The following is a 24,637-nucleotide window of genomic DNA, read 5'->3' as shown; positions in this document are numbered from 1 at the left end:
CTCGCATCGAGACATCGGCTAAATACGAGTAAATAGGAGACATACACCCAAAAATACACACATACAATGCATGCCAGTCCACCAATCACAATAGCCTGTACCAACTCGGAACACTAAACAGCCCACTTTGCCACAGAGCTCTAATGCTTCTATAGGCTAGAGGACAAGAGTCAGCTAAACTAGCGGCGAACCGTCCGTCAGCACTGGCAGCTTGGCCCACGAGGCTGGCGTACTGTACTACTGGTTGAAGCCCGGGAAGCCGAGGGCTGTCTGTGTCAAAGTCTGCATGTCTCGGGACAGAATGTAACATGAATGGAGACAGAACAATAATTCGAGATTGTATATTCTAGAAGGGTTGGGCAGCGAGTATTAATTGTTATACTCGAAACCGCCGACCAATCGGGCTGTAGGCAAAAGTAAGCAACCCAGGTTCGTCGTCGCAAGCAAATCCATGGATGCTTACACTTTTAGTATTTGTCGCGACGATCATATGCCATTCGTCCGCACTCTGTACACGGCGTAAAGATGGTTTCGAGAATATCATCCAGTCCAGCTGGACAGATCAGGCAGTGGTCCCGGCGCTGCATGTCCTGCAGCCGGCGGCGCGCTAGGGGTCAGAAATAGTTGACTTTTGATCTGTGCTTTTTTGTTTATAATACTACTAGTACGGTTACTAAGTATTTATAAATTATCATACGGAGTATAGTTAACGAATGAGGTACGGCGGGCACCGGCTGTTACAGCCAGAACAAGTCGGCAGACAGTGCCAAGGCGCTCCTCGAACAAATTGGTTTATTTTCCTGGTGGTGAAGCAGAAGAAGCTGCAGTAGAACCCCTGTAAAACATTAATAAGAGGCGGAATATGAATATGCAGCTGAGGTCAAGGATTACTTGTCGATCCGGGCCTTATGGTGGCCCAATAGCCAATGGTCCGTGCTGTAGCGAATATCATGCAGGATACAGCGCTTACGCTGGAATTTATTTTGTCTATTATTATTACTTTTTGTCCTCTATTATTGACATGAAAAGGGAAAAAAAGGCTGACCGTTTTCGATATACTAGCACAATTTGGACTCGGCCGGGACTCGGCGACAAGGCCTAGATGCTGGAGCCCCGGCTTTTTGCGATCTAGATCTTTTACTTCTTTCGGAAACACCGAATAGACGACCTTTTTTCGCCTTTACTTAGTACTTTGGCTTCAAATATTGGTATTGGCTCGAAGACAGTGTTTATGATTGAATATATGCATGCAAAAAAATCCATGTACATGGTTAGTTTGTTCCGGGAGGCGGTATACTTCGATATGTACTAATGGTAGCAAGTAACTATGTAAATTGGGTCCAATTGCTTAACATTGATATTAATTCAACACTGCAAAATCTCGTTGATGGATGCGGGTTTGAATTTATCCTGAGGCAAATGCACAGCACTAGGTGGAAGAGAAGAGCCCCTCCACCGGGAGGAGGAATCCCGCGAATCCTGCGTACGGTACAGCTGTATTTGTAATTCCGTCCGAGTACCTGCATTTCGTTGATGCTGTGAGCGCTCTTCTGCCAGAGAAAACAACAAAAATTTGGAAGGGCATGAACATAATAACATCGCGATAAGATGAATAATTCCGTCCTGTCATGCCCTCAAAAGTCCCAGATAGCCATGAGATCCATCGCAAGGTACAGCGCACTAGCGCGCATTTAGGGAACGACGGACCGGCCGTTTTATTACCGGCGGCATGTGGCGAAATACCAATACGCGTAAAATACGCTGGGCGAACCGCCGCGAGCGCAAAGTCGTCCCTCTCTTCTCTGTGTCTGTCTCTCTCCGTCTGTGTCGCTCTTTCCTGTGCGGCCGAGGGCGAACGGCGATCTCTTTCATCATCGCCTCTCCATCTTCTTCCTCCCTTCCTTCTAATCCTTGTCCTTCTTCATCCACGATCCATGGGGCTTGCTCCGATGCCTCTCTGATCTGGAAGGAAACACCCACCCATTACTGATACAAGTCGTTGTTGTCGTCCCTCCCACACAGAGAGACAAGAGAGAAAAAAAAAAGAGACGGCAAGCTGGATTTCTCACATACAGGCAGTGTCGCCGACAAGGCGATGCTGCGCGACTCCATCTTTCCGGACTGGCGAGATGATGTTCCTCATGATGCCGTCGACAGTCCGGACGAAATGCAGAGAAAGGATCCTCTGGCCACCCAGATCTGGAAGCTGTACTCGCGCACCAAGTCCCAGCTCCCCAACCAGGAGCGCATGGAGAACCTCACCTGGCGCATGATGTCCATGAGTTTGAGGCGCCAGGAAAGAGAACGAGCGGAGCAGGCCCGGTAAGTTTTGTTGCACAAAATATCCCTCCCCAATTCTAGATTTCCTACTGGCAGCTGCAGCTTGCAGCGCTAGTTCTACCCTGTTATCATGATGACTTGCCTTATCTCTGGCGGGCGATCAGTCGACCTCAGCGAGGAGGATCACTTCTTTTCGTCTCACTTTTTTCCCCTCTTCCTCTTCTTCTTCCTCTCAACACGCTGGCTGACATTTTTCTCCGTTCTCGACAGTCGTGCCGCCCAAAGACTGGAAAAGCCTGCTCCTAGTGGTATTGCCCAGCTGCGCCAGTCTGTCGACCAGAGAACCCCTCGTGCTTCCTCGGTGGATCCTATGAACTTGGACGAGTTCATTATTCCTTCATCGATTGGCTCGCCCGCTGGTATTGAGCCCTCGCAGCTGGACCTGGCTGTGCCATCCGCCATCCCCATCAAGGGTCGCAAGGAACACATCCAATCCCACAACAATCTTGCCCCGGCGTCCCTCCCTTACACTTCCCAAGATCTCCATCGCTCCGACGAGTTTGGCTACGTCCAGCGCCGTGTACGCAAAACCAGCGTTGACGAACGCAAGGTAGGCCTTTCCCTTCATTTCCTCCCCTCGAGCCGATCTCATCAGCTCATCTCTCGTTAGGCTGCCCGCAAGCGACCCGCCGAGTTCTCCCCCCAAGTGGTTCCTACCACGAACCTCATGATCTCCAATGACCATGAATTGGACAGTAGCATGATGCCAGACTACAACTTGGACCACTCGCATTCCGCATACCCCACCAACCATACCTCTCCCAATGTGCCTTTCAACCTGGACACTTTTCAACTGAACGAGGACTCCCTTCTTACGTCCGCCGGTCCTTTCCAGCAGAACTTTGCTTTCTCTCCTACAGAATCGCCTTTGGTGACATCCGGCCCCTTCGGCCACATATATGCACAGACCCCCATTGCGTCCTCGTTGAACTCAACTGATTTCTACTCGCCCCCCGCTTCTGCCTTCCAGTCCACTGCCTCGACGCCACAGCCGGCATACGATGGGGAGCATTCTATGTATTTTGAGCAGAACCCCATGGACGCCCGTGCTCAACGTCGAGTCCCTACTTATGCCACCCAACGTTCTAACCTTACAGCTTCGTTGCAGCCTCGGTATATGTTCAATGCAAACAATGAAGCTGCTGCCTTCAACTCAATGAGTGGCCCTCCGTCCAGCCTTCCCTCTCCTGGCTTTGCCATGTCTCAGCAGCATGTTGACCCCTCCCGAGTCCTGAACCAAAATGATTTTGCCGCCCCGGCCACCCACCGAAACTTGACCCTGAACAATAGAGAAAACATGTTCACTTTCGGTGCTGACTCCGATAACGAGGACGACGATGGAGTTTCTTTCTCTGACCGAAATATGGCCATGCAGGCCGACTTTCATGGTCTCGACGATGTTTCTGGTGACGTCAACTCGAATATCCAGTGGGATGCGCAACTGGCCGGGCATTTCGGCTCTATGCCGAATTTCTCGGGCCTGCATAATGGACGAATGGGGGACCCAATGGACCAGTCTCGGGACTGGGACAACAGCAATCTCAGCCGTGTTCATGGATCTGCTTTATCCGTGAGTGACTTACGTAGCCAGCACGACCCCCGACGGCCCAAGTTGGCGCGTGCAATCTCGACCCCAAATACCAATCACTTATCTCAGCAGGGCCTGCAATCCCATACATCGCCAAACACCCCGCCCGAATCAGGTCTAAGTAGTGCGGTCCCGTCTCGTCCACCAAGCCCTGGCGGCACCAAACCCGGTGACCAAGGGGGCGCTCCGACTACATGTACAAACTGCTTCACCCAGACCACCCCACTGTGGCGCCGAAACCCAGAAGGACAGCCGCTGTGCAACGCTTGTGGACTTTTCCTGAAGCTTCACGGTGTTGTACGGCCTCTTTCTCTCAAGACCGATGTCATCAAGAAGCGTAACAGAGGCGGTGGCAACAGTCTTTCGATCGGCGTCTCTTCTTCCCGATCGAAGAAGAACACTCGAAAGAACTCCATCCAGCAGGCCATAGCCGTGACGCCGCCAAGCTCAAGCAAGCCTCATAGTGTCAATGCCTCCGAATCTCCGCCGTCGATTGCGGGGTCTGTTAGTTCTACCTCAGGGGCGTCTATCGGTATCAAGAACGGAGTTGTCCCTATCGCGGCAGCTCCGCCCAAAACCACACCGTCTGCCGGCGCCCAGGCGCGAGCAGTCCAAGTGGCTCCGAAGCGTCAGCGGCGGCTTGACAAGGGCTCCATCGGCTCTCTTTCAAGCATCCAGGCCAGTCTGTCTCAGGACAGCCCCGAAGGGGATGATGGCAGTCGAGGTGGTCCTTTGGCTGCAAGATCCAAGGTTGTGCCGTTGGCACCGGCAATGCCACCGGCAGCAACAAACCCTGCTCATCACAGTCTCGCAGCGGGCTCTGGCCAAACTGCCAGCCAGGAATGGGAATGGTTGACGATGAGTCTATAGTCTGTCACTATAGATATGTGTTTCAACGACTTGATTTATATGGAGATTCAGTGCATGATTTTTTACTTGATCAGGTTTGGGATTATTCGATGATTATATTTGGTTGTGTTTTTTTTTTCCGAATTATCAGGTAGGAGAGGGTCTGGTACCTCATACTATGACGTATGACCGTGACTTACGAGGTGGTTAGAAGGCGTGTTTTCTGTGTTTCTCTGTGATTTTGGTTTTTGTTTCACCTGCTTGATACAATCGCGTCTGTCCCGGTCTGCCCAGTCTAACGATTTTTCGTTTTCTTTGTTTCGGTTTGTCATGGACTGGGCACCAGGCAGAAGTGCGCACTGCTTTGATTTTTATTTCTCTTCTGCTTGTCTATTTTTTTTTTCTTTCTTTTTTTATGAACCTGTGATGCCTCTCAGTTTGACTGCTGAGAGTCTCCTGCCTCCGGTAGGCGATATATGTACGGGACACAGCATGCCTGAGGATTCCTAATAAGACTAGATAATTGTACCCAGAATCTCAAGCAAGGCGAGGCTCGCATGTTACTGTTTTACGAATACGAAATATTTATTTCTGCGGTAGTACCAGTCAAATATAGTTAGTACCAGTCAAAATATTTGGTTGGGTAGATGAGTTTAGGGCACGCCACAGCACGATTATTCTGACATCACCATGTCGTTTTTTGAGGTATATTAATTACATCAAAACTGGCTACTTCCTGTTCAACTGATATTTTGTTTATTGATTCATCTCACAGAAGTACATATAATATATGAAATTTGAAAATGAGTGATCAACTGATAGATACATTTGAAGCCAACATGTCTGACGTACGTCTATCCACTAAACTCACAGACATTATCAGCTTTTGCTAAAAATTAAGGACAAAGAAAACCAACAAGTCAATGGCCCAATCCGCGCGTGAATCTGCGCAGGCTATGCGAGATCGTGTTGCGACGGCTATGCAGCCTGGTATTTCCTTTCCTTCCCTTTTGTTCTTACTGAGTATGGAGAGTATATAGGCTGATGGGGTTTAGGAGACAACAAATCAACAGTGCACAGTCTCCCACCCGACGAACGCGAGAGTATGCTAGGCCTCGACCACGAAGAGCACCCAGTCGAAGGCAGCGCCCGTGGAGGACAGAAACAACCAGGTACAGCAGGACGGAAGATGGGAGGAGGAGGAGGGCCGTTGGATTCTGTTGCTGATACAGTGACCAAGGCATTTGGGGGGAAGAGCAAATAACCTTTTTTAACGAAAAGGCTAGCAGAGATAAAAACAAAAGAATAACGTTCAAATAAAATCTATGTCTATCTAGTGTACAGAAAAAAAAAGAAGAAAAAATCATGCATAACAAACAGACCGATGGTGATAATCATAATCAAACGCGGTCAACGTGCCTACCAGATGCATGGCTACCGCGCCAACAACGAATAAATGCCATATCGTATGCGAATGCCACCAAATGTCGAACCTCCCTGGGAAGAGCCGTTCGGGTAGGCGGCGCTGTGTCAGTTAGCAGGTGTATACACACATATATATGTATATAGAGAAAGTAACAAACCTCGTAGAAAAAGCAGCCGACTAGAATGAGCAGTACCTCGAGCAAATAGTACCGAACACCCGTTTTGCGCACGAATTCTCGTCCCCAGCGTATCGTGCCGTGCACCATGGGCGCCGACGCAAAGAAGCCCGTCAGGAGGAAGCAGTTCATGCGAAAGCGACGCCATTTGGGGCCGTGGAAGCGCCGGTTCAGCATGACGACACCTGTTGCGAGGCTCATTGTGGTGACCTATTATACTGGTTAGAAGACAGACGAAGGCTTAAAAAAAAGGAAGGAAAGATATGTACGAGAATCCAATATGTCAATCGCAGGCGTGGCTCGCAGTAGAACCCAAAGTAAATGCCCGATATAAAATTGCCTAGCATGACGGCAATGATCCCAACATAGTCGTACATGAGACAATTGTGCTTCACCTTTGGCGAATGGCAGATCATCGTGTGGTACATGGTCGATGTCGACATACAGGCCAGCGCAGCCCACAACTGCAACGAAATAATCGTCCAATCCTTATCCCTGAGATTCGCATACTCGGCGCGCAAGTAATTGTACAGCAACCGATGTCCGAAAATCGCCGCAACGGCCGGAATCAGATGCGAGTAAATGTTCCCGGACTCATTGTGCACATATGTCCAGCTGGCCAGACAGCCCAGCAACGAATTCGTTTGATGCCGGTAGCCCGTCAGGATAAATGGGTTGATGTCGTACCATTTCGGCACTTCGCCGAGCGTGAGCAGGACGCGCTGTGGTATAGAGTCGCGGGTTTTGCGTGAGTGTTTTTTGGTTTCGGTAGAGGATCGAGGACGGACGACGACGGGCGAGTATTCGTTTGGGTCTTGTTTGCGAATGCGAAATTTGGAGACGTCGAAGGTGTCGAGTATGTCGAGCAACATTTTTTTTGGACCTCGACTTGTCGCGATAGAATCCTGGATTAGAGTATGGTACAGAAACTATGAAATGTAATTATCACACAGCCACTCGGGCTGGCGCTTTATTGTCGTCTAGAGGTGAATGGTGAATCCTGAATCGAATGCTATTTTTCTATAACTTGCAGGGGAAAAAATTGAAGCTGAACCAAGGGGACGGATGACACGGGAGAAGTCAAGAGTCCAAGTCTTGTCGTCAATGCCTAGAGAGATGTTTTAATGGGAGAGCCTGAAGGAGGACAGGAAGACTCGATCAAGACCGAGTAACTATCAACAAGAAAAGAAGCAGAATTATGCCAGAGAGAAATGATAAATGATCAACGTCCCCTGATGCCAAAATTTGTCAAACTGCGGCCCCTTCGTAACCGATTATGTCATCAGGAACGGTGCCTTGCAGCCTTACCTCCGTCATAGCAGTCACATGTCCGCGCCAACATTTAGTTTCTCGAACAACAACAACACACTGCACAGTCGCGATAACACTTTGTCTCACTAGCAGCACCATTCAATTGCAGTCCCCAGCTCAACCGACCTACACTGAAGCGCCGTCCTGGGAACAGCTGGACACCGGCACGCCCTGGTCATGGCACAGCCACCGGTGAGTTCAGCCTGGCTGTTAGTCGATCCATCTAATTAATAATGAATTGTTTAGCCCCCGCAGATTCCTCAGCATGTCTCGGCGTTGCTTTCACACCTGACCTCGCGCCCCGGCGTCCAGTCAACGCTGATTCTCTCACGCAAAGACGGCTCGATTATACAAAGCACCGGCCTGCTGGCGGCAAACACAGGGTCGACAGGAAACGGGAATGGGAATGGAAACGCAAATTCAAACCTGCCAGCATCGCGCACAAACAGCGGCAGTATCTCGACGACAGAGAACCCTGCTAGTGGTGTAGCAGCAGCTACAGCTGGGTCCCCGGAGACTATCGCACAAGACAACAGTAACAATGCTACAACGCTAGTAAAGAGCCCGTACAAACCGACCCAGGCGGAAGCACTTGCGGCGCATATCCATGCATTCACGACGAGTGCGTCTGGCGTGACACTGGCCTTGTCAGGCTCTACGTCGGCCGCGCAGATTGGACATGAATCGCGACCTAGTGTCAACGGGGTGGCAGACAGCACAGCAGACGACCAAGACAAGGACAACGAGCGCGATGAGGACGATGAGATAAAGCTGCTGCGACTACGGACTAAGAAGCACGAGATTGTGGTGGTGCCGGACCGCAAGTACTTGCTGTGTGTGGTGCATGATGCTTCTGGTGCTTCTGCCCCTGCGGGAGCGTCTAGATAATGGACGTGTGTGTTGTAAATGAGTGGACAGACAAATGGACAGATAATGTGTATACCCATAATGAAGTATGACGAGTTCCTACAATCGAGTGTTTCGGAGCGAAGCGAGCAATTCTACATGTAGCGTAACCTATGCCTCTGACTGATTGCCAATCCATCCTAGAGAAGTTAGAAAACGAGTTAGATAATAACAGACTAGTAAATTGTTGATATACAACTCCAGCGTTATATTGTCGATATAGTTGGTGCCTTGTTTATCAGGCTGAATTTTTACTTGCTGGATCACGTGGCGATAAGATATTTTCTTGGCATCAAAAAGTTGCTATCAAAGTCTCACTTCAACTTCAACTTTGTAATCGCTACTGAGAAACTACATATTGTCATGAACTGATTTCAAGTGTACTGAAATTTATTCACTGAATTTAACGACTGTATTTGGAGTTACTGGCCGTAAAAAACCTGCGGTAGATTCACAAAATGGGGTCGAGCCAGAAGAGAAAAAGGGAAAAGCAAAAAGACTTTCAGGTATGAGATCGGAACACTATATAGAGAGGACTATGGCTTACAAGGTTAGAAACCCAAACTCAAAGTCGGCAAGGCAAAGGCCAAGCCTGCAAACTTTACCGATACCAGCTTCAAGGCTAAAGGTAGACAACCATGTGTAGATTTTTCGGGGCCGTTCTAACATGCCTAGCTATTGTACTGAACCAACAATCACTATCTACAAATGCGCCATCATCGTCTTCGCAGTTCTCACACCATCTATCACTGCTGTCGGCAAAATCAGACACACAGCGCAAGGAATCACTTGCACATCTCACAACATCAGTGCTGTCTCGGCCTGTCGACTCGGCTCTACCGCAACCAGTCAGCACAATTATACCCAAACTGGTCCCTCTTCTGCTAGACGCAAGCAACAATGTGCGGGCCCAACTACTGAAATTCCTCAAAACCCTCCCAGCTGCTGATATCGATGCCCATGCTACCCAACTGCTGCCTTATATACGGGCGGGCATGACGCACCTGGCAGCTGATATCCGGTTATCGGCTGTTGAAGTTTTGGGCTGGCTGGTCGACACTGCCGGCAGCGAGGTGGTCTCTTGCGCGGGCGGTTGGATCAAAACTCTCAACTGCTTTCTATCTCTTCTCGGATGGCACACGGCGGAATCGGCCAAGTGGTCTGCGAATCGGAGCTCGTTTGGCAAGGCCGGCAGTCAGGGACGACCCATGGTGAGAGCACTGCAAGTTTTGGCCGAATTTCTTCGTGTTGGGATTGGCAAGGAGGAGGATCTTGATGGTGATGTGAACAACAATAACGACCCCGAAAGAAGTGTTTCTAGCCACTACTTCCCGCTCGACTCTTCCGTCCGGCAGAACGTGATCTCAAACCGACCGACGCCGTACGCCTATCTCAACCTTTTCGGACAGCCGCGCGACGCCGAGGGGGAAATGTACGAGAGCCGCGATGATCGCTTGCGCGTCTTTGCCGACCAGTTTCGTAGCGTCGTTGAGCGCGGAGTAGAGAATGCGCGCAAGGAAGGGGGTGAGGTTGGGCGTGCCTCTGCGACTGTCTTCAAAGTGCTCCGCGATGCGGGGCCTGCTACTGCGACGACTTGATTGTGCCGACATACGTATCTGGAATTGATACTTTATGAGATTTACGTTTTGATGAACCTGTGGCGATCTGATCAGCAATTTCCTTGCATTGATGTTGGAGCTACAGTCCCCGAAGCAAGATCTGCTGATCGCCAAGCTCCTTGCAGAAGGCGGAAGAAGAGACGTGCTGGATATGCATGTGCAAGATGGAGGTGAGAAAGGACATATGTTCTTATTCACTAGGATCAAATAAGAAAGACCAGTGTGTGTATACTGGCAGTTCGTTGATATTGGATATCTGTGACTATTGATCTAGATCTAGATGATATTCTTCTATCAAATGATAATAAATCATACATGTAATTATTGAATGTTTACAAGTGAATGACTGTTTATTAACTAGTATAAATCGCGGAGATGAGCAGGTGGTGGGATAGATGCATACAACATTTGAAACACGGCTATACATACCGAAAGAGGTAAGTCTACATGTACAACCGCCACCGTGCTCAACCATATACTACACAAAAAGAATATAGCGGTGAGGGCTGCATATACAGTCGCGCTAAAAAAGTCTCGGCCATTTTACGCGTTCCCCCCCAACACAAAGTTTGTACATACCAATAAAAAATCAATTTTATCATGCCACGCAGGCCATTAAGCGAAAAAAGTGCTAATATCACTTCGAGGAAGGAATTAAGTCCGTTTCTACGCGGTCAAATTATTGGAAAACACCAAAGTGGGTGTAATCCAACCCAAATTAGTCGCGATCTTCAAATTCCGCGTTCAACAGTCAATGGCACCATAAATCGAATTTCTCACCAAATCAATGGAAAATCGAGTCCTCGACCTGGCCGTCCAAAGGCTTATACAGAAAGAGACAAGCGACATATTATTCAAATAATAAAGAGGGATCCCTTTATTACTTATCAAGAAATTCGCGAGCAAAGTGGAATTAACCTTTCTTCGCCTACTTTTCTTACTATTTTAAAAGAATCAGGGTATGGACATTGGCGCGCTAAAAAAAGACCTAAATTAACAAAAGAACATGCTAAATTACGATTAGAATGGGCTAAAAAGCATAAAGATTGGTCATATGAAGAGTGGTCTAAGGTTATATGGAGCGATGAATCTTCTATTGAATTGGGAAAGGGACAACGAACCTTATGGGCTTTCCATCTCAACCAACATGGGGAGAAATGGAAAAAAGACTTTATACAGCCTTATACCAAAGGAAGAGGATTCTCTATAATGATTTGGGCTGCAATTTGGGGCTTAGGGCATTCAGAAATTACATTTTTGGAGCGAGATTTTGAATCTAAAAAGCAAGGCTATTCCGCGAACTCCTATCTCGACATTTTGGAGTCAAATTTATTTTCTATATGAGAACCTGAATTAGAATTTATGCAAGATAATGCTCCGATTCATTCAGCTCATAAAGTCAAGCAGTGGTTTGAAAATCATGGGATTCCTGTCATGGAATGGCCACCATTTTCCCCGGATTTGAACCCAATTGAACATGCCTGGGCCAAGCTCAAAGAACTTCTTTATAAATTGGATCCTGAGATTGCAACTATAAAGGGGGTCAATGAGGAAGTAAAAAATCGATTTAGTAAATTAATTGAGAAAGCCTGGGAGACCCTGGGGCAGGATTATTTTGAGAGGTTGATTCGGTCTATGGATTCGAGGGTTAACGCTGTTCTTCTGGCAAAAGGGTGGTATACGAAGTACTAAGATTCCAATTTTTATATATAATAAAGTAGGGTCAATTTATTATTATTATATGCAATACTATTGAATTTTGACCAAAAATGCGTCTAATAATCAAGAATTATTATTGGTGATTTTTTGGGCGGTGCGCGCGGAAGCGTCAGGTGGCCGACACTTTTTTGCTAGTACTGTATAGCACAAATTCAGAAACGACGTCAATGATCACATGGCTTATTTTCATTGCCGATGCACGTCTAATCTATTATCCGCGTGTGTGCCAACATTTACCAGCCAACGATCTGCGTTGGTTGGTTGGGGAGGGGCGATCGATGAAGATCGAATCACCTGCTCGAGACATGACACCAGGAGGGGGAAGGTTACGTACTACGTAGCATGTACGTACATTATTGTACTCCGGAGTCCGTATATGACAAAATGTCCGGATCTATAATCAATAATAGAAATACTATAGGGAGAATAGGTGTGGTGTGTTGACGAATGAAAAAAAAGTAGAATAGTACGTATGGTTTTTGTGTAAAAAACGTACTCGTCACTTTCTGGAGATTGTCTTTTGAACCAATAGAATAATTTGCAAACACAGAAAAAATGGAAGAAAAAAGAAGGTCCTAAGATAGGGCTTTGCGAATGGGCGGTCAAGGGGGAAAAGGGACTAATGCGGGAAAGCCGGGGATGCAGCCAGCTCAAAAGGGGATGGAACTTGTACATTGATAACAAGACTTGAATGGCTGGAGTTGAAAGTGTAAAATGGGCAAAATAAGAGATAGTACGTATGTTACTTTGGGACTATACTCCGGACTATATTCAGGTCATACGTAGGCGCCTGACGCAAACAAATGCCGGCACTGTCAGTATAGTAGTCTTGGCATGCGCCCTCGGCGTCAGAACTAGAGACCGTCGGGGATTGGACAGGGATGGAATCTGGCATCGTGGTATGCGAGACATAAGACATAACATCTGGGATATAGTATTCTTGGGGAATGACGTCAGGGCTAGACGTTACTGCTGGTTGAAATACCAAAACAGAACAATCGTAGTCATGGTTGAAGTAATTTTGCAGAAGTGGCGGTTGTGCTATGATGTAATTATACATACTTGCAATCATAAAGAAAAGCAGCGATAGACTCGACTACCCCGTACAGTATACTACTCCAAGTCCATGGAATGATGGCATGGGTCAATCAGATGATCTGGCGGTCACCTCATCAGAGGCATGGCCAACGCCATTGTTCATAAACCATATACATACTACTACTCTGTACATACTACTCGCGTAGGTATGTTATTGAAACTAAAGACTAAACGAGATGAGGCTACCATAGGGCGGTGGGGCGCGTTTCAGAATGGCCCCACCAGTCTGCGGCAGCCAATGGGCGGCCAGTCCAGGATGGTGGCTCGCCTGTAACAGTTGTAACAGATGTAACACGTGTGACTGGATGTGTAACTGTAGCAGATGTACTGTGTACAGCTGCAACAGGCATGCAGCCCGTGATATACATACTCTACCCCGTAATACAAGCTGACTGTGGGACAAAGAGAGGAACAAAGGAAGAACAAAGATGAGCTATACTCGTAGTATATCTACCACCAGTACTCCGTATACCGTACGCACGATAAGATAAAAGTGAAACCGCGATCGGCAGCGCGTGCCAAGACCCCGGGCTTGGCGCTACTGCGGAGGTTTGATCCTTAATCAAACCTTCTGGGCAGCGCCCCACCGGGCTCGCGCATCGTGACTGGCCACAGCCCAACACTGCCTCAATCTGCCTCGAGCGGCCGGTGGTATTGAACTATTCACCTTGTCGATCGTGCTTGCTGCTTTCTTCTGGGTTTAGCCCCGCGGTGCAATTCCCGTGGTTGTCACGGCCATTGGCTCGCGGCGGGCAAATTACCAGTTGTTTTTCCGCCGTTGGTCGTCCAAATCTTCTTTTCTCGTCGGTCTCTCCGAATCCGGTTTTCTGGGACTGTCCTGTCGTGGACACGGAGAATTGGAGATACTATATCCATTGGCTAATCTGGTGGGCCGGGGAGATAGCTTGTACGCAGTATGGAGCAGATTTGTCATGCCTATAGTTTGGGCGCATACGCCAGTCGACAGAGTCTCTTGTCTGTGCATCGCCATACTACGTGTGTGCAAACTCGTACACGATGTAGTAGAGCAGAGAGTATGTAGTGGATGTAGTAAGGCCTCACAGGTGGGGCAGCTTGACAGGTAACCAACAGCGCGCTAGTCCCTGCTCGGACACAGTTCGGCCAGATTCTTCGGAGATGCAATTTTATTGTTTGATTAGATGTTATTCTTAGCTTTTGATGTTGCATCACGCATGTGCCATGGTCCAGATACTAGATCGGATACTCTCAGCTGTAGGAGGCAAGAGAACTGACTGCCGGCAGCCCAGGTCCAGCAGCAAGATATCAATCGACACATGCTATACAAACGGTTGAACCTCAAGTAAAGACACAATAAAGACCAGGTTAAAACGATCGCTACTGCATCGCCCTTGCCTGTTTGGGCCAAGTCCGGAGACCCTCTTCTCGTCAGAGTCAGACAAGCGACCAGGTCCTAGTGTCGAGATCCATCTGGAACGCGAATGAACGAGCAAAGCCTAGTGTTTCACCCCACGATTAGCTGGCCCATGATATCCTTTTTTTTTTTTTTTACTTTTCCCTGTACAAAGTATACAGAGAATACGAGTCTTCTACTCTTATTTTATTATTACTGTTGCCATTACTATTACTATTTACTATTATTATTATTATTATTATTACCATTACCATTACTACTCCTAATCCAGGAATAAAGAAAGAGGGAGAGAGGGAAGGAAAAAAAAACCACATGGTTTAGGCGCGATCTATCCCACTATAGTCCTCCTGCTCCTTCCTATTCTCTCATTCCTACGCCTAATTTTCTAATCTTTCTTTGTGCCTTGTTTTCTTGCTCCTCCCCCTTTCTTCTCTCACTCTCACTCACTTTCATTCATTCATTCTTTTTTATCCATTCATTCACACTCGCTTTCTCTCTCTCTCCTCCTCTCAGGGCGTCCAACTCGGTCCTGCCAGCGGGGTCGCATCGCTTACATACATCCTTTGCCTTCGGAAAAAATATAGTCGATCGTTTGCGGTGGCGCTTTCCTAGTCGCGATTCGAGTTAGTCACCTGTGAGCGACTTTTGCGACTTTGCGACCTGGTGATGACTGCTTGATCCGCTCCTTACTCCCTGGTCTCTCTTTCCATCCATCCAACACAACAACTTGGCATCAACATCACCATCATAACAGGACCTGCAATCTGCGGCCATCCAGAATCGTCCTCCGTATCGGGTACGCCACTTTCAAAACACCCAAAGAGATCGGCTGTGGATGGGAACGATCATCCCCACGTGACGCCGACAGATATCATCCATCGTGAATCCTCCAGCGCGGGGTTGATGACTTCGTTGCTTGAGTCGCCTTGATCGCCTTGGCGGCATGCCTGCAGTCCTTGTCCAGACAGCCTGTCCGACCCCAACTATCCCCAGCATCGCCATGGATCTTCCAGGCGCATCCAGCGCTGATAAGAAGCGCAACAAGCTCGGCTACCACCGCACCTCTGTCGCCTGTGGTGAGTAGAAAGAAATGCTTTTCTTTCCATCCTTGTTTCTTGACTAACGTGCTTGTGTTGAAGTGCATTGTCGCCGGCGCAAGATCCGATGCCTGGTATCCGCAGACGACACCCAGGGCCGCTGCGAGAACTGCATCCGTTTGCGCAAAGAATGCCATTTCTATCCTGTTGACCAGCAGCCGCCGACTGAGAAGAAGCATTCCCGGCCAGGCTCCAAGCTAGAGTCCTCACTCGATCCTACTGCATCATCGTCGCCTCCTGGACTGCCGTCCGGCTCGATGGATCCCACCGACATGTACACCTACTCCATCCCCATGCACTCGACTCCGGACATGGCGGGCTTCCATCCTGCCAGTTTCCCGGCAAACCCCATGGGTCCTTTTACTCCAGGTTGGTGCTGCCGAAAGCCTCCTCTTTTCTGTCTTCTGTGCTAACTGAGAGCCCCTCACAGACGGCGTCGCCCATCCAGACATGATGTCGGGCCAGACAATCGACCCTAGCGCGTCGTGGGACGCTTCGGCCGCCCACCGCATATCCCCCGTTATGTGGACACAGGGCCAGGTCGTATCATCTCTCCCGACAGCGTCCCCGATTGCCGGGATGCCAGGCCAGCCGCAGATGATGGCCGCGGGCCCTTCTCCCTACGCCACGGTGCAGCCCGACGGAACGTTATGGCCGGGGCCTCTGCAGCGCTCCATGACCGTTCCCACGCAGCAAGACCTTGGATCGCCGTTTCCTAGCCCGGGGGCGTTTCCGCAGAATATACCGCCCGAACTCAAACGTCGAATGACTAGTCCAGCGCAGGCGGTTGGCCCTATCGCGACACCATCTCCCATGCAAAGTCCATCACCGGGTAGTCTACAGGTGCCTGTCACTTATACCGGGCAGCCGATGGCATACCGGCAGTGGAGTGGAATGGGCGCCATGCCCATGGACGGCAGCGGCTATCCGATGTTCTCTCCTGGCCAAGTGCCCAGCAATTTCCCCATGAACCACCACCCTTCGTCGGGGCCATAGGATCGAATCACTGAATTTCAAATCCCCTGAATCACTTGAATCAGCAGATCGGCCGTACGAAGTTTCTCACCAGCATATTATCCTTTGGCATTTAGCGGGCGCAACGGCGGTTTTTTCTTCTTCCACATTCACACTACATATTCATTCTCATTCTCAGTTTTGTTTTCATTTTCGTCTCATCATTCATCTCATTTCCATTTCATTCTCGGGCGGAACCAGTCTAGATTTGCTGTTATTTCGAACAAGGCACCTGTTGGCTAGGTGGTTGGCGTTTATAAACCGAGACCGGTGGTAAACCCGGATCGGTTTGATTTATTTCATTTGGTTTCTTTTACTTCTCGACTTCTCGGAACTCTTTCATCTTTCTTGGGCCCTCCTCAGGTCTTTAGCCGTGGGGAATCGGCTTTTTATCCTTCTAGAATACCCCCTTTTTTTGTCATCTTTATCTCTTTACATATCTTTTTGTTCTACTATATTTTGTCGGTTATTATTATCATTCTTAGATATTGTGTATATATTAATAGATTCTTCATATGTAACTATATACTGACTAAACCAAGCCGTGAATTTCTATTATTTATTATTTATTATTATGTACACTGACCCGAATAACCACCGCAGCCTCGACCGCCCGCGCTTCTCGCACACAACACGCCAGACAACTGCGTCCCACGCGCCCAACCACCGCATCCACGCCCACTGCTGCACACCACGCGCGCGCAAACACCTCGTGGTCGCGACTGCACCGCGCGTCCAGGATCCAGACGGGCTCTGAATTTCGTTCAGGGGGAGGAGCGGTATCTGGGCGGAGCGAGGATAGAGGTATGTGCTTGTACGAATACGAGGTGTGCAGGGGATGGCCGGGAAGATTGTGATGATTTGCAGCAGTTTCTTTTTCCGTTTCAGACGCAGTATCCGCCGAAAAGGAATGATGATGCACTGATCCTCGCGGTGGGCGGCATGGGAACGATGAAATGAAGTGGATATTATACGTTAGGGGCATGCAAAGCGAGATCGGTGTTGCAGCTGTCTCTTCTGTCAGACTGAACGATATCGACGCCTGTCTCGCCGAGACTATTTTATGATCTGACGACGATTCCGAGACTGCCAGGTCAAAACTGTTGATTGTGACTGCGAATCCATGCTGCTGTTGCTGGTCGACAGGGATCGTGAACGTGCTGCCGGACACCTCACCATGTCCCAAGGGATGCGACTCAATGGCAAGCTTTGGCCCCTGACGAATGCGCGGACACGAGCTCTTCTTCACATCTCGCACAGCAACCGAGAACCAAGTATCCCCGAACTCGGCGCCGGATGCTTGATCCCGCGGAGTCAGCTTCTCCTTGCTGACTTTCACCCAGCCCATGCACACCTTGGACTCATCCGCCGCCGCGAGGACCCTGCCAGCAATGCATTTTGTGCTCCACCAGCTGGCGCCCATGTAGCTGAACCCTCCTTGGAGATTTGCCAGCGATCCAATGGCAGATAGTGCAGAGGGATCGTTTTCGAGAATGCTGGCCATTAGCAGCGCATTGATGCTGTTGCCGGGGAGGACGAAGCCGGTGAGCCATGCGCGCGAGAGCCAGCCAGACTTAAATTCAGAGGAAGACGGCTCGTGACGGAGGAGGACGTATTGAGGAGCTAGTGTTTCTTGTTTTCTGTTTTCTTGTTGCTGGTGGTTTGTGAGAGGCGTGTTGTAAGTGTCTTTGTTGATTTGTGCTCGTATCTCGCCGATGATGGTATCACGATTTGGCCAGTCGATCCCAGCGGCAAACACAGATAGACCCTGGAGCTGTCTCTCAGCATGGTGCGGCGTAAAGATACAGTCCCATGCAGAGTTCGAGTCTGAGTCTGCCAGAGACTGTGTGGGTTTTTGTGATTGGCGTCTGCCAAACTTGGCGAGAAGCCCGCGTTTGGCCTTTTCTTGCGGCGGCGAAGGCGAGGATTTTGTTGAAGGACAATATTTCGGTTTCAGATTGTCCATGAACCGCTGCACCAAAAGTACGTCCCAGTTGACTTTTCCATGTCGCAGCTTGTCTAGATCGCGCACGTCCTGTGATGAGACTGAGATATTTTTGGATGGTTTCAGCACGGCCAGTCGCACAATCGCATCGAGTCGCATGAGCAGTTCGCCCGCGAGGAGGAGCTGCAGAAGAAGCCATTTTCTCTCTGCATCGGTTTTCCCTTTTGACGAGGACTGGTGGTCTTTTTGACTCGTAGGGTCAGCTGGCATTTCCCACAATACCTGCCCTACTCGAAGTCGCGAGTCCGGAATACTGAAATCTAGCCAAGCGCCCTTGACAGCCAAGACCTTTGTGAGAACTTCAATCTGGCTTTTCAGGTTTTCTTCATCCTGTTTCTTTCCGTGATGATGGCCCCAGCACTTGGGCGGAGGGTACAACACATGTGTATACAGCTGTTCGTGCAGGGTTGCCACTGGCTCCTTGTCGAGGATCGTCATATTCTTGTTCTTCTCCAGCGCCCCTGTGCGAAACTCTGACAGCTCGATCAGCCGCTCGACAATCTTCTTGATATGTACATCGCGCACGCCAATGCGCTTCCACGCCTCGGGCCCTTGACTCAACACCCTGCGCCGGTCGAAAACAGCATCCTGGTTGCACTCGGAATACGCATCGCGCATATGCTCCAGCTTTTCAAACGCCTGCGTTATGTGCATATTGTTTAGCGCTTGATGATCCACCCCGTCTCCAGCCTTTGGAGATTTAGCACGATACCGCCGCTCATCAGCAATCGGTAGCTCCAGAAAATGGCGGATCCCAACGGCACCACGCTCTTTGCCGTTCATGGAGAGCATATTCGGGACTTCGAAAATGCCGAGATCAAAGGTCGATCTTTTGGCCCCTTTTGCTTCTTTTGCCTCTGCTTCTTCCCTTTCCGTTTCGTGATGCACCCCCGGAACCGGGAGATGCGCATGCAGCGTCCCCAGCGTAAACGCTTCATGCCGCATCGCCTCTCTGTCCCAGAAATCCTGGATACTCACAGCGCCGACATCCCAGGGGAACAGCGCGTGCGGGTACCAGTGATTATGCCGTCCTTTTTCGAGCATGAAATGCGGCGCGCCGGAGAAGAGGTACTTGACATCTTTGCTTGTAAAGTGTGTTGTTGTTTTGTCATTATCATTAGAAGCCAAGTCGATGGAGCGCAAGGCGTGATCCAGCGCATTGGGGATGTTGGATGGCTGTTTGGGCTCTTCATCGAGAGAGGTCGTTCTTTCGAGGGGCTGTATTGCTTGTTAGATCCTGTTTTTCGTCAAAAGTGTGGAGGACGCTCTGCTCTGTCTTACCGTGGAAATTAGGTTGGGATCGTCGCTGGAATCCGACATGTCTACGGATATGAAAACGCCAATTGATGTACTACTGCTGCTGGTATTAATTCTTCAAAATGTTGGTGCTAGTATATATATATATATATTCAAAATTGCAGATGATGACGTCCCTCTCGCTGGTAGCGGATGCGGTGGGCCGTCGGCTCTCGGCATATGCGGGCCGGAAGATCGGCAGCCTATAACTATAGACAGCATTGATTTACGAAGAAAATTTGAAAAATAATATTTTTTTTTTAAGAAGCCGGAAACTATGTCCAGAAACTGAAAGTTAAAGCCTTTTTAGATAGTTATATTTCAATTGATTCAATTATGGTGGCTGTTGAATCCTCACCATTGTTTTATCTGTGAGTGATGGAGTGACTTCCTACAAACTCGACCGATTCGCACTTCTAATCCAATCAACACTGTCTCAACCATCATACGCGCAGACAAAAAAAAACCTACAAATGCGCATTGAAAAAACTCAACACAGTGCGATACCCACGCTCATATTCCTTTTGCACCTCTGGATCTGCCAGATCGGAGCGCGCGGCCATCCAGCCATGGATCTGTGTCGGGAATGTCTCGACATGCTTGGCTACCTTGAGATTGTCCTCGTATCCCTTCACAGCAGCTGGGTCTTCGTCCTTGGACGCCAGCAGGGCCATGGGAACCTTTACTTTCGTAGCATCATTGGGGTCAACCATAGCCGGATGGCACTGCACGGCAGCTTTAAAGCCACTGGCACCCTCGGCGCCGACAGCCAGGTTGGCCACTTTCCCACCCCAGCAGTAGCCCAGAATGCCCCATGTAAAATTTCCCGAGGAAGGTGAGAGCTTGTTTGCATCTGCGATGACCCCCGGGATCTTGCTCAGAGTCGCCGGTGGACCGGCCTTGGTTTCAAAAAACTTGCCCAGCTTTTGTTTTGTCTCGTCCGTCGTCGGAGGGTACCATGAGATGTCGGCTGGTTCACCCTCGAAAAAGTCTGGGATGAAGACACGGTATTTCTGGTCCTTGTCGGCCGTGGAGAGGATATCGGCGCCTTGGATGGTTTGTGGGAAGAAGCCGAAGATGTCTATTTCCTTTAAAATTTTGCCTTTACACCTAACAATAAAGGATGGGTGAGGGACGAACCGTAGATGACGAGAATTGCTTTGGTGGCATCCTCAGGACCGGTGACATCTATTCTATTAGTGTGTTTTTGTTAAAGAAAGGGAGAGCGCTCACAGGTCTTCAACCCTCCAATTGTCTTGTACTCGCCCTTTTCCTTGTATCCCTGCGTCACAACAGGCGGAATCCTGCTTCTTAGCAAATGAAGCAGACTGGAAAAAAAAAAGGAGAGAACTCACGAGCAACAAGCCTTGCTAACACCAGCCATGGCTGCAGATGAGCAATTCGCAAACTCTCGTACCGAAGAAACGCGACTGTGGTTGTTGGTGTTGTAGTGGCGGGTTGTCTTCAAGTGTACAACTGAAGACAGGGGTTGCTGCCGAGAAAAGACTGCAGTAGTCGAATTGGATGAAAAACGGTAGAATTGGCGAAATCGTAGTGATTGCATGTAGATTATAGAGCCGAGAGAAAACAAAAGCCGAGGGATTGTTTAGTACAAATCGGCATGTCGAGGTAAAAAGAACCCCGCAGTCGAGCAACGTCATAGCGGCGCAACGGGGAACATGCCGGGTTAAGCAGCATGCTGCATCCGTCTTTTTTTTTTTTTTTTTTTACAATAATTATAGTAATAATTATTGCAATTTGCAATCAATTATTAATAATAATGTATTTGCTGGTTTCCATTAATATGGTTATTATGTAGGTTCTACATAAGTTGTGTTACATGCTGTGTGCATACTACTTACTACTCTAATAATTTACGTGGGTAGATCAGCCAAACATTGAAATATCGAAGCATCAATGGACAAGTAAAATAAAAACAAAAGCAATGCAGTTTGTATTATAAAGATAGAACATAGAAAGAGTTTTTTCAGAAACCAAAAAAAAAAAGTCAAGATGAGAGTAAATTGCTTAGCTACATGTGACACCAGTTGTCAAGTCCTATAATATACGTCAGTGAAAATATAGATTAATATATCCCACTCAATTAATCGATATCTTATCCAAGTAAATATTGAATATGTGTAGTTACTATCAAGTCAATTGACGTACCTGAGCTGGAATATACTGACCGCACGTGGCAATAACTGGACTGTTTGCCCTACTTCATCCTACAAAGTACAATGCACACATATAACGAGCGGTTAAAGTACATAGATTGATTATTTATGTGGTAAATTTTTAAACCTTTGGGGTTTAACGAGACAAGATACAGGCTATAAAGACCCCTTTCCTGTTCCCTATAACATTTTACCTAACAACCACTCGCAATCATTTTCCAATCCTCTCAATCACTTAGCAACTCCAAACATAGATAAATGGACCAAGAATTTCCCCATGAGCATGGGCCCTGTTATACAACTTGATTAATTCTAGTTACTATTGGGCTGGTAGTGGCTTGCTTCCCTCAGTTTACCTCACTTTCTAGAAAGAGAAACCAAGACACGGGATCAAGAAACTTTCCACTCAGCGAATTTTAATAGCGTCGTATACTTGCACAATAAATAGTGATAGGGTCGCCCCGAGGGTGAATCACCGAACTCCATTTACTCAGTGCCGCCATGCTGATGCTGAGCTGGACATCGGGCACATATCAACTATATAGGAGATGCAAGACAGCCGGCTAAATGGAAACTTGCTAAAGTCCAGGATAGTTCCAACCAAATTTACAGACTCTAATATATTAGATACAGATGAATAAAACTATCAATGTCCCCTTACGTCTCATGTCCAATTTCCATCGTGGTGGCCAAACTTTCTTCTGAAATTAAAGGCGAATGAAGAAAAATATCCACACCTAATTTTGCCAGTGCCCAGAACCGATCATCACCAATATAGTCTGGAAAGAATTTTACTTTCTCTTTTAGAAACTGCGCCTCTTCTGTGCAATGACTGAGTCTATCTTGGAAGACTTTTAACTCCTGCGGCGTAATTTCTGCACCTTGAGATACATGCTTCAACAACGCTTGCAAATGGCATGTGACTCGCCATCTGTAGTTTGTTTGAAGGAGGTAAGTGCCGATATAATGACAGTTAACTGTTTCGTAGGTTTCCATTGGGGGTTTAATTATCCAGTCCATGGCGAGTGCAGGAGGGAATGGATAATCAATTTCAGTCTCTAACGTATCGACCGCTTCCAGGATGGAGGATGTGGTGGAATGAATCGCATGATGGTTGGTTGGATAGGCGAGGACATCTCCAATCCATCTACAGATGCGAGTGCATTGGTATGAATATATGTAGGCTCTGAGTAATGGATATTCCCAAGGGGCACAATGGCGGTATATTTCCTGAAACCATATCATTGCTTCTTCAAAGTACTCCTGGTCTGGAACGAGTACACGGCTGTGCTACTTTTTATTAGAAACGTATAACATGAAAAAAATATCTCACTTACCAGACTACTTACCAGACTGTTAAATACAATGCAGAATAGGCTTCGACCATCTTGTCGCCGGAACTGCTCCAAACCCCTTAGACGAATTAACTGTATCAGGCCGTGATTGTGGGCATCCCAGTCACACATCCTGCTAGTTTTGTCTGGGGTTGCAACAAGGAGCTATTGAATCAAACAACGCATTAAGTCAGTCTCGTGACTATGGAGTCTCCTGGTATAGGTTTTCTTTTACCTCGTAAATCCCCAATAGCCAAACGCCCAATAAAGTACTGTCATGTGTAGCTTGTGTTGCATTTTGAATGACAAGATTCATAGTACTAATAGCTGCTGCATATGCTTTTGTACGCCTAACAACAGCATTTTTCGACCGATCCATTGTTGATAGATAGGCGCATCCGACTGCGTACGCGGCTTGATAAAGAGCAGAGCCCTCTTTTGCGCGAGAAAGAACAGATTGAACAGTGGAGAAAATAGTGCAGGGAAAGGAAAATTTGTTTACAGCCAATGGTATCGCATGCTCATTCCAGGGCTCACTAACTGGTGTCCATAAGTGAATAAACGGAGGCTGCGCTTTGTGTGAACTTTTTTTTTGCCTAGCAGTGATCAGTGTATTAGTCGCGCCTGCTTCCAGACGTGGCCATTCTTCTTCCACGAAGTCTTCATTTGGTTTCTTTTTTTTGCGGCCATCTCTGCCAGATGTCGACCGAAACGAATTGGTGGTTTCGACGTTGAAAAGTCCATGATGTTTATCTCGGTAACCACCGCAGCGAAGGCTTTTTCTCAAACATTGACCGCATCCTGGACGTACAAGATCGCACTATTATGCCAACTTAGTCATCTAGCTCAATGCGATCTTTTATTCACGGAAAGAAAGGTATACCTTGATTCTTCTCCGTCGGCACGCGTGGCAGTTTTGGCTTGGCCGTCCGACATTTGGCATTTTGAAAAATCACTTCTTCCTTCTGGTTCGTTTTGACATCTAGAGGTTCCAGCTAGACGAATCGACTACCATTTAAAGTGTGGTCACACGTGCGACCTGAGCATCATTTAGCGTACCATCGCCGATCCCTCAACATGCTTACCGTTTTGAGGAATTCATTCGCCGCTAAGGCATCTCGGGGGCTAACACAAGTGAAAATTAAAGCCTTTTTTTTTCAGCTTAGATTACTCCAGAACTTTAATGTTTAGGGATGTAGGCATAATAGCAATTATGGGAAACATCCATCTGTTCACTGTGTGCTAACTGGTAGATAACCATGGCCACTTTAATTTGAGACTATATAACCC

The 24,637-nt window shown here is 48.1% G+C and overlaps 8 protein-coding genes across 8 annotated transcripts; 5 read left to right on the top strand and 3 right to left on the bottom strand.

Moving 5' to 3' along the window:
* Positions 1 to 2,095: 2,095 nt before the first annotated feature.
* TRUGW13939_07154 (uncharacterized protein) lies at positions 2,096 to 4,798 on the top strand (the record flags this gene model as incomplete). The annotated part of the gene is made up of 3 exons (XM_035490296.1): positions 2,096 to 2,322; positions 2,551 to 2,890; positions 2,951 to 4,798. 3 exons carry the CDS (start codon positions 2,096 to 2,098, stop codon positions 4,796 to 4,798), a joined length of 2,415 nt encoding a protein of 804 aa, XP_035346189.1.
* Positions 4,799 to 5,700: 902 nt separating this feature from the next.
* TRUGW13939_07153 (uncharacterized protein) lies at positions 5,701 to 6,041 on the top strand (the record flags this gene model as incomplete). The annotated part of the gene is made up of 2 exons (XM_035490295.1): positions 5,701 to 5,767; positions 5,833 to 6,041. 2 exons carry the CDS (start codon positions 5,701 to 5,703, stop codon positions 6,039 to 6,041), a joined length of 276 nt encoding a protein of 91 aa, XP_035346188.1.
* A 99-nt stretch (positions 6,042 to 6,140) lies between these two features.
* Positions 6,141 to 7,250, bottom strand: TRUGW13939_07152 (uncharacterized protein; the record flags this gene model as incomplete). The annotated part of the gene is made up of 3 exons (XM_035490294.1): positions 6,141 to 6,302; positions 6,361 to 6,588; positions 6,648 to 7,250. The coding sequence occupies 3 exons, from the start codon at positions 7,248 to 7,250 to the stop codon at positions 6,141 to 6,143; spliced, it is 993 nt and encodes a 330-aa protein (XP_035346187.1).
* A 616-nt stretch (positions 7,251 to 7,866) lies between these two features.
* On the top strand, positions 7,867 to 8,577 carry TRUGW13939_07151 (uncharacterized protein; the record flags this gene model as incomplete). The annotated part of the gene is made up of 2 exons (XM_035490293.1): positions 7,867 to 7,881; positions 7,936 to 8,577. The coding sequence occupies 2 exons, from the start codon at positions 7,867 to 7,869 to the stop codon at positions 8,575 to 8,577; spliced, it is 657 nt and encodes a 218-aa protein (XP_035346186.1).
* Positions 8,578 to 9,053: 476 nt separating this feature from the next.
* Positions 9,054 to 10,193, top strand: TRUGW13939_07150 (uncharacterized protein; the record flags this gene model as incomplete). Its single annotated transcript, XM_035490292.1, has 3 exons — positions 9,054 to 9,101; positions 9,151 to 9,223; positions 9,271 to 10,193. 3 exons carry the CDS (start codon positions 9,054 to 9,056, stop codon positions 10,191 to 10,193), a joined length of 1,044 nt encoding a protein of 347 aa, XP_035346185.1.
* Positions 10,194 to 15,424: 5,231 nt separating this feature from the next.
* Positions 15,425 to 16,517, top strand: TRUGW13939_07149 (uncharacterized protein; the record flags this gene model as incomplete). The annotated part of the gene is made up of 3 exons (XM_035490291.1): positions 15,425 to 15,500; positions 15,564 to 15,890; positions 15,952 to 16,517. The coding sequence occupies 3 exons, from the start codon at positions 15,425 to 15,427 to the stop codon at positions 16,515 to 16,517; spliced, it is 969 nt and encodes a 322-aa protein (XP_035346184.1).
* A 580-nt stretch (positions 16,518 to 17,097) lies between these two features.
* Positions 17,098 to 19,860, bottom strand: TRUGW13939_07148 (uncharacterized protein; the record flags this gene model as incomplete). Its single annotated transcript, XM_035490290.1, has 2 exons — positions 17,098 to 19,758; positions 19,822 to 19,860. 2 exons carry the CDS (start codon positions 19,858 to 19,860, stop codon positions 17,098 to 17,100), a joined length of 2,700 nt encoding a protein of 899 aa, XP_035346183.1.
* Positions 19,861 to 20,303: 443 nt separating this feature from the next.
* Positions 20,304 to 21,400, bottom strand: TRUGW13939_07147 (uncharacterized protein; the record flags this gene model as incomplete). Its single annotated transcript, XM_035490289.1, has 4 exons — positions 20,304 to 20,917; positions 20,977 to 21,024; positions 21,070 to 21,140; positions 21,192 to 21,400. 4 exons carry the CDS (start codon positions 21,398 to 21,400, stop codon positions 20,304 to 20,306), a joined length of 942 nt encoding a protein of 313 aa, XP_035346182.1.
* Positions 21,401 to 24,637: the final 3,237 nt, after the last annotated feature.

The sequence above is a fragment of the Talaromyces rugulosus genome, chromosome IV (assembly GCF_013368755.1).
Source record: "Talaromyces rugulosus chromosome IV, complete sequence".
In the NCBI taxonomy this organism is placed as follows: Eukaryota; Fungi; Ascomycota; class Eurotiomycetes; order Eurotiales; family Trichocomaceae; genus Talaromyces; species Talaromyces rugulosus.
Note: the sequence above shows the minus strand (reverse complement) of the source record. Positions and strands in the feature narration are given on the sequence as shown.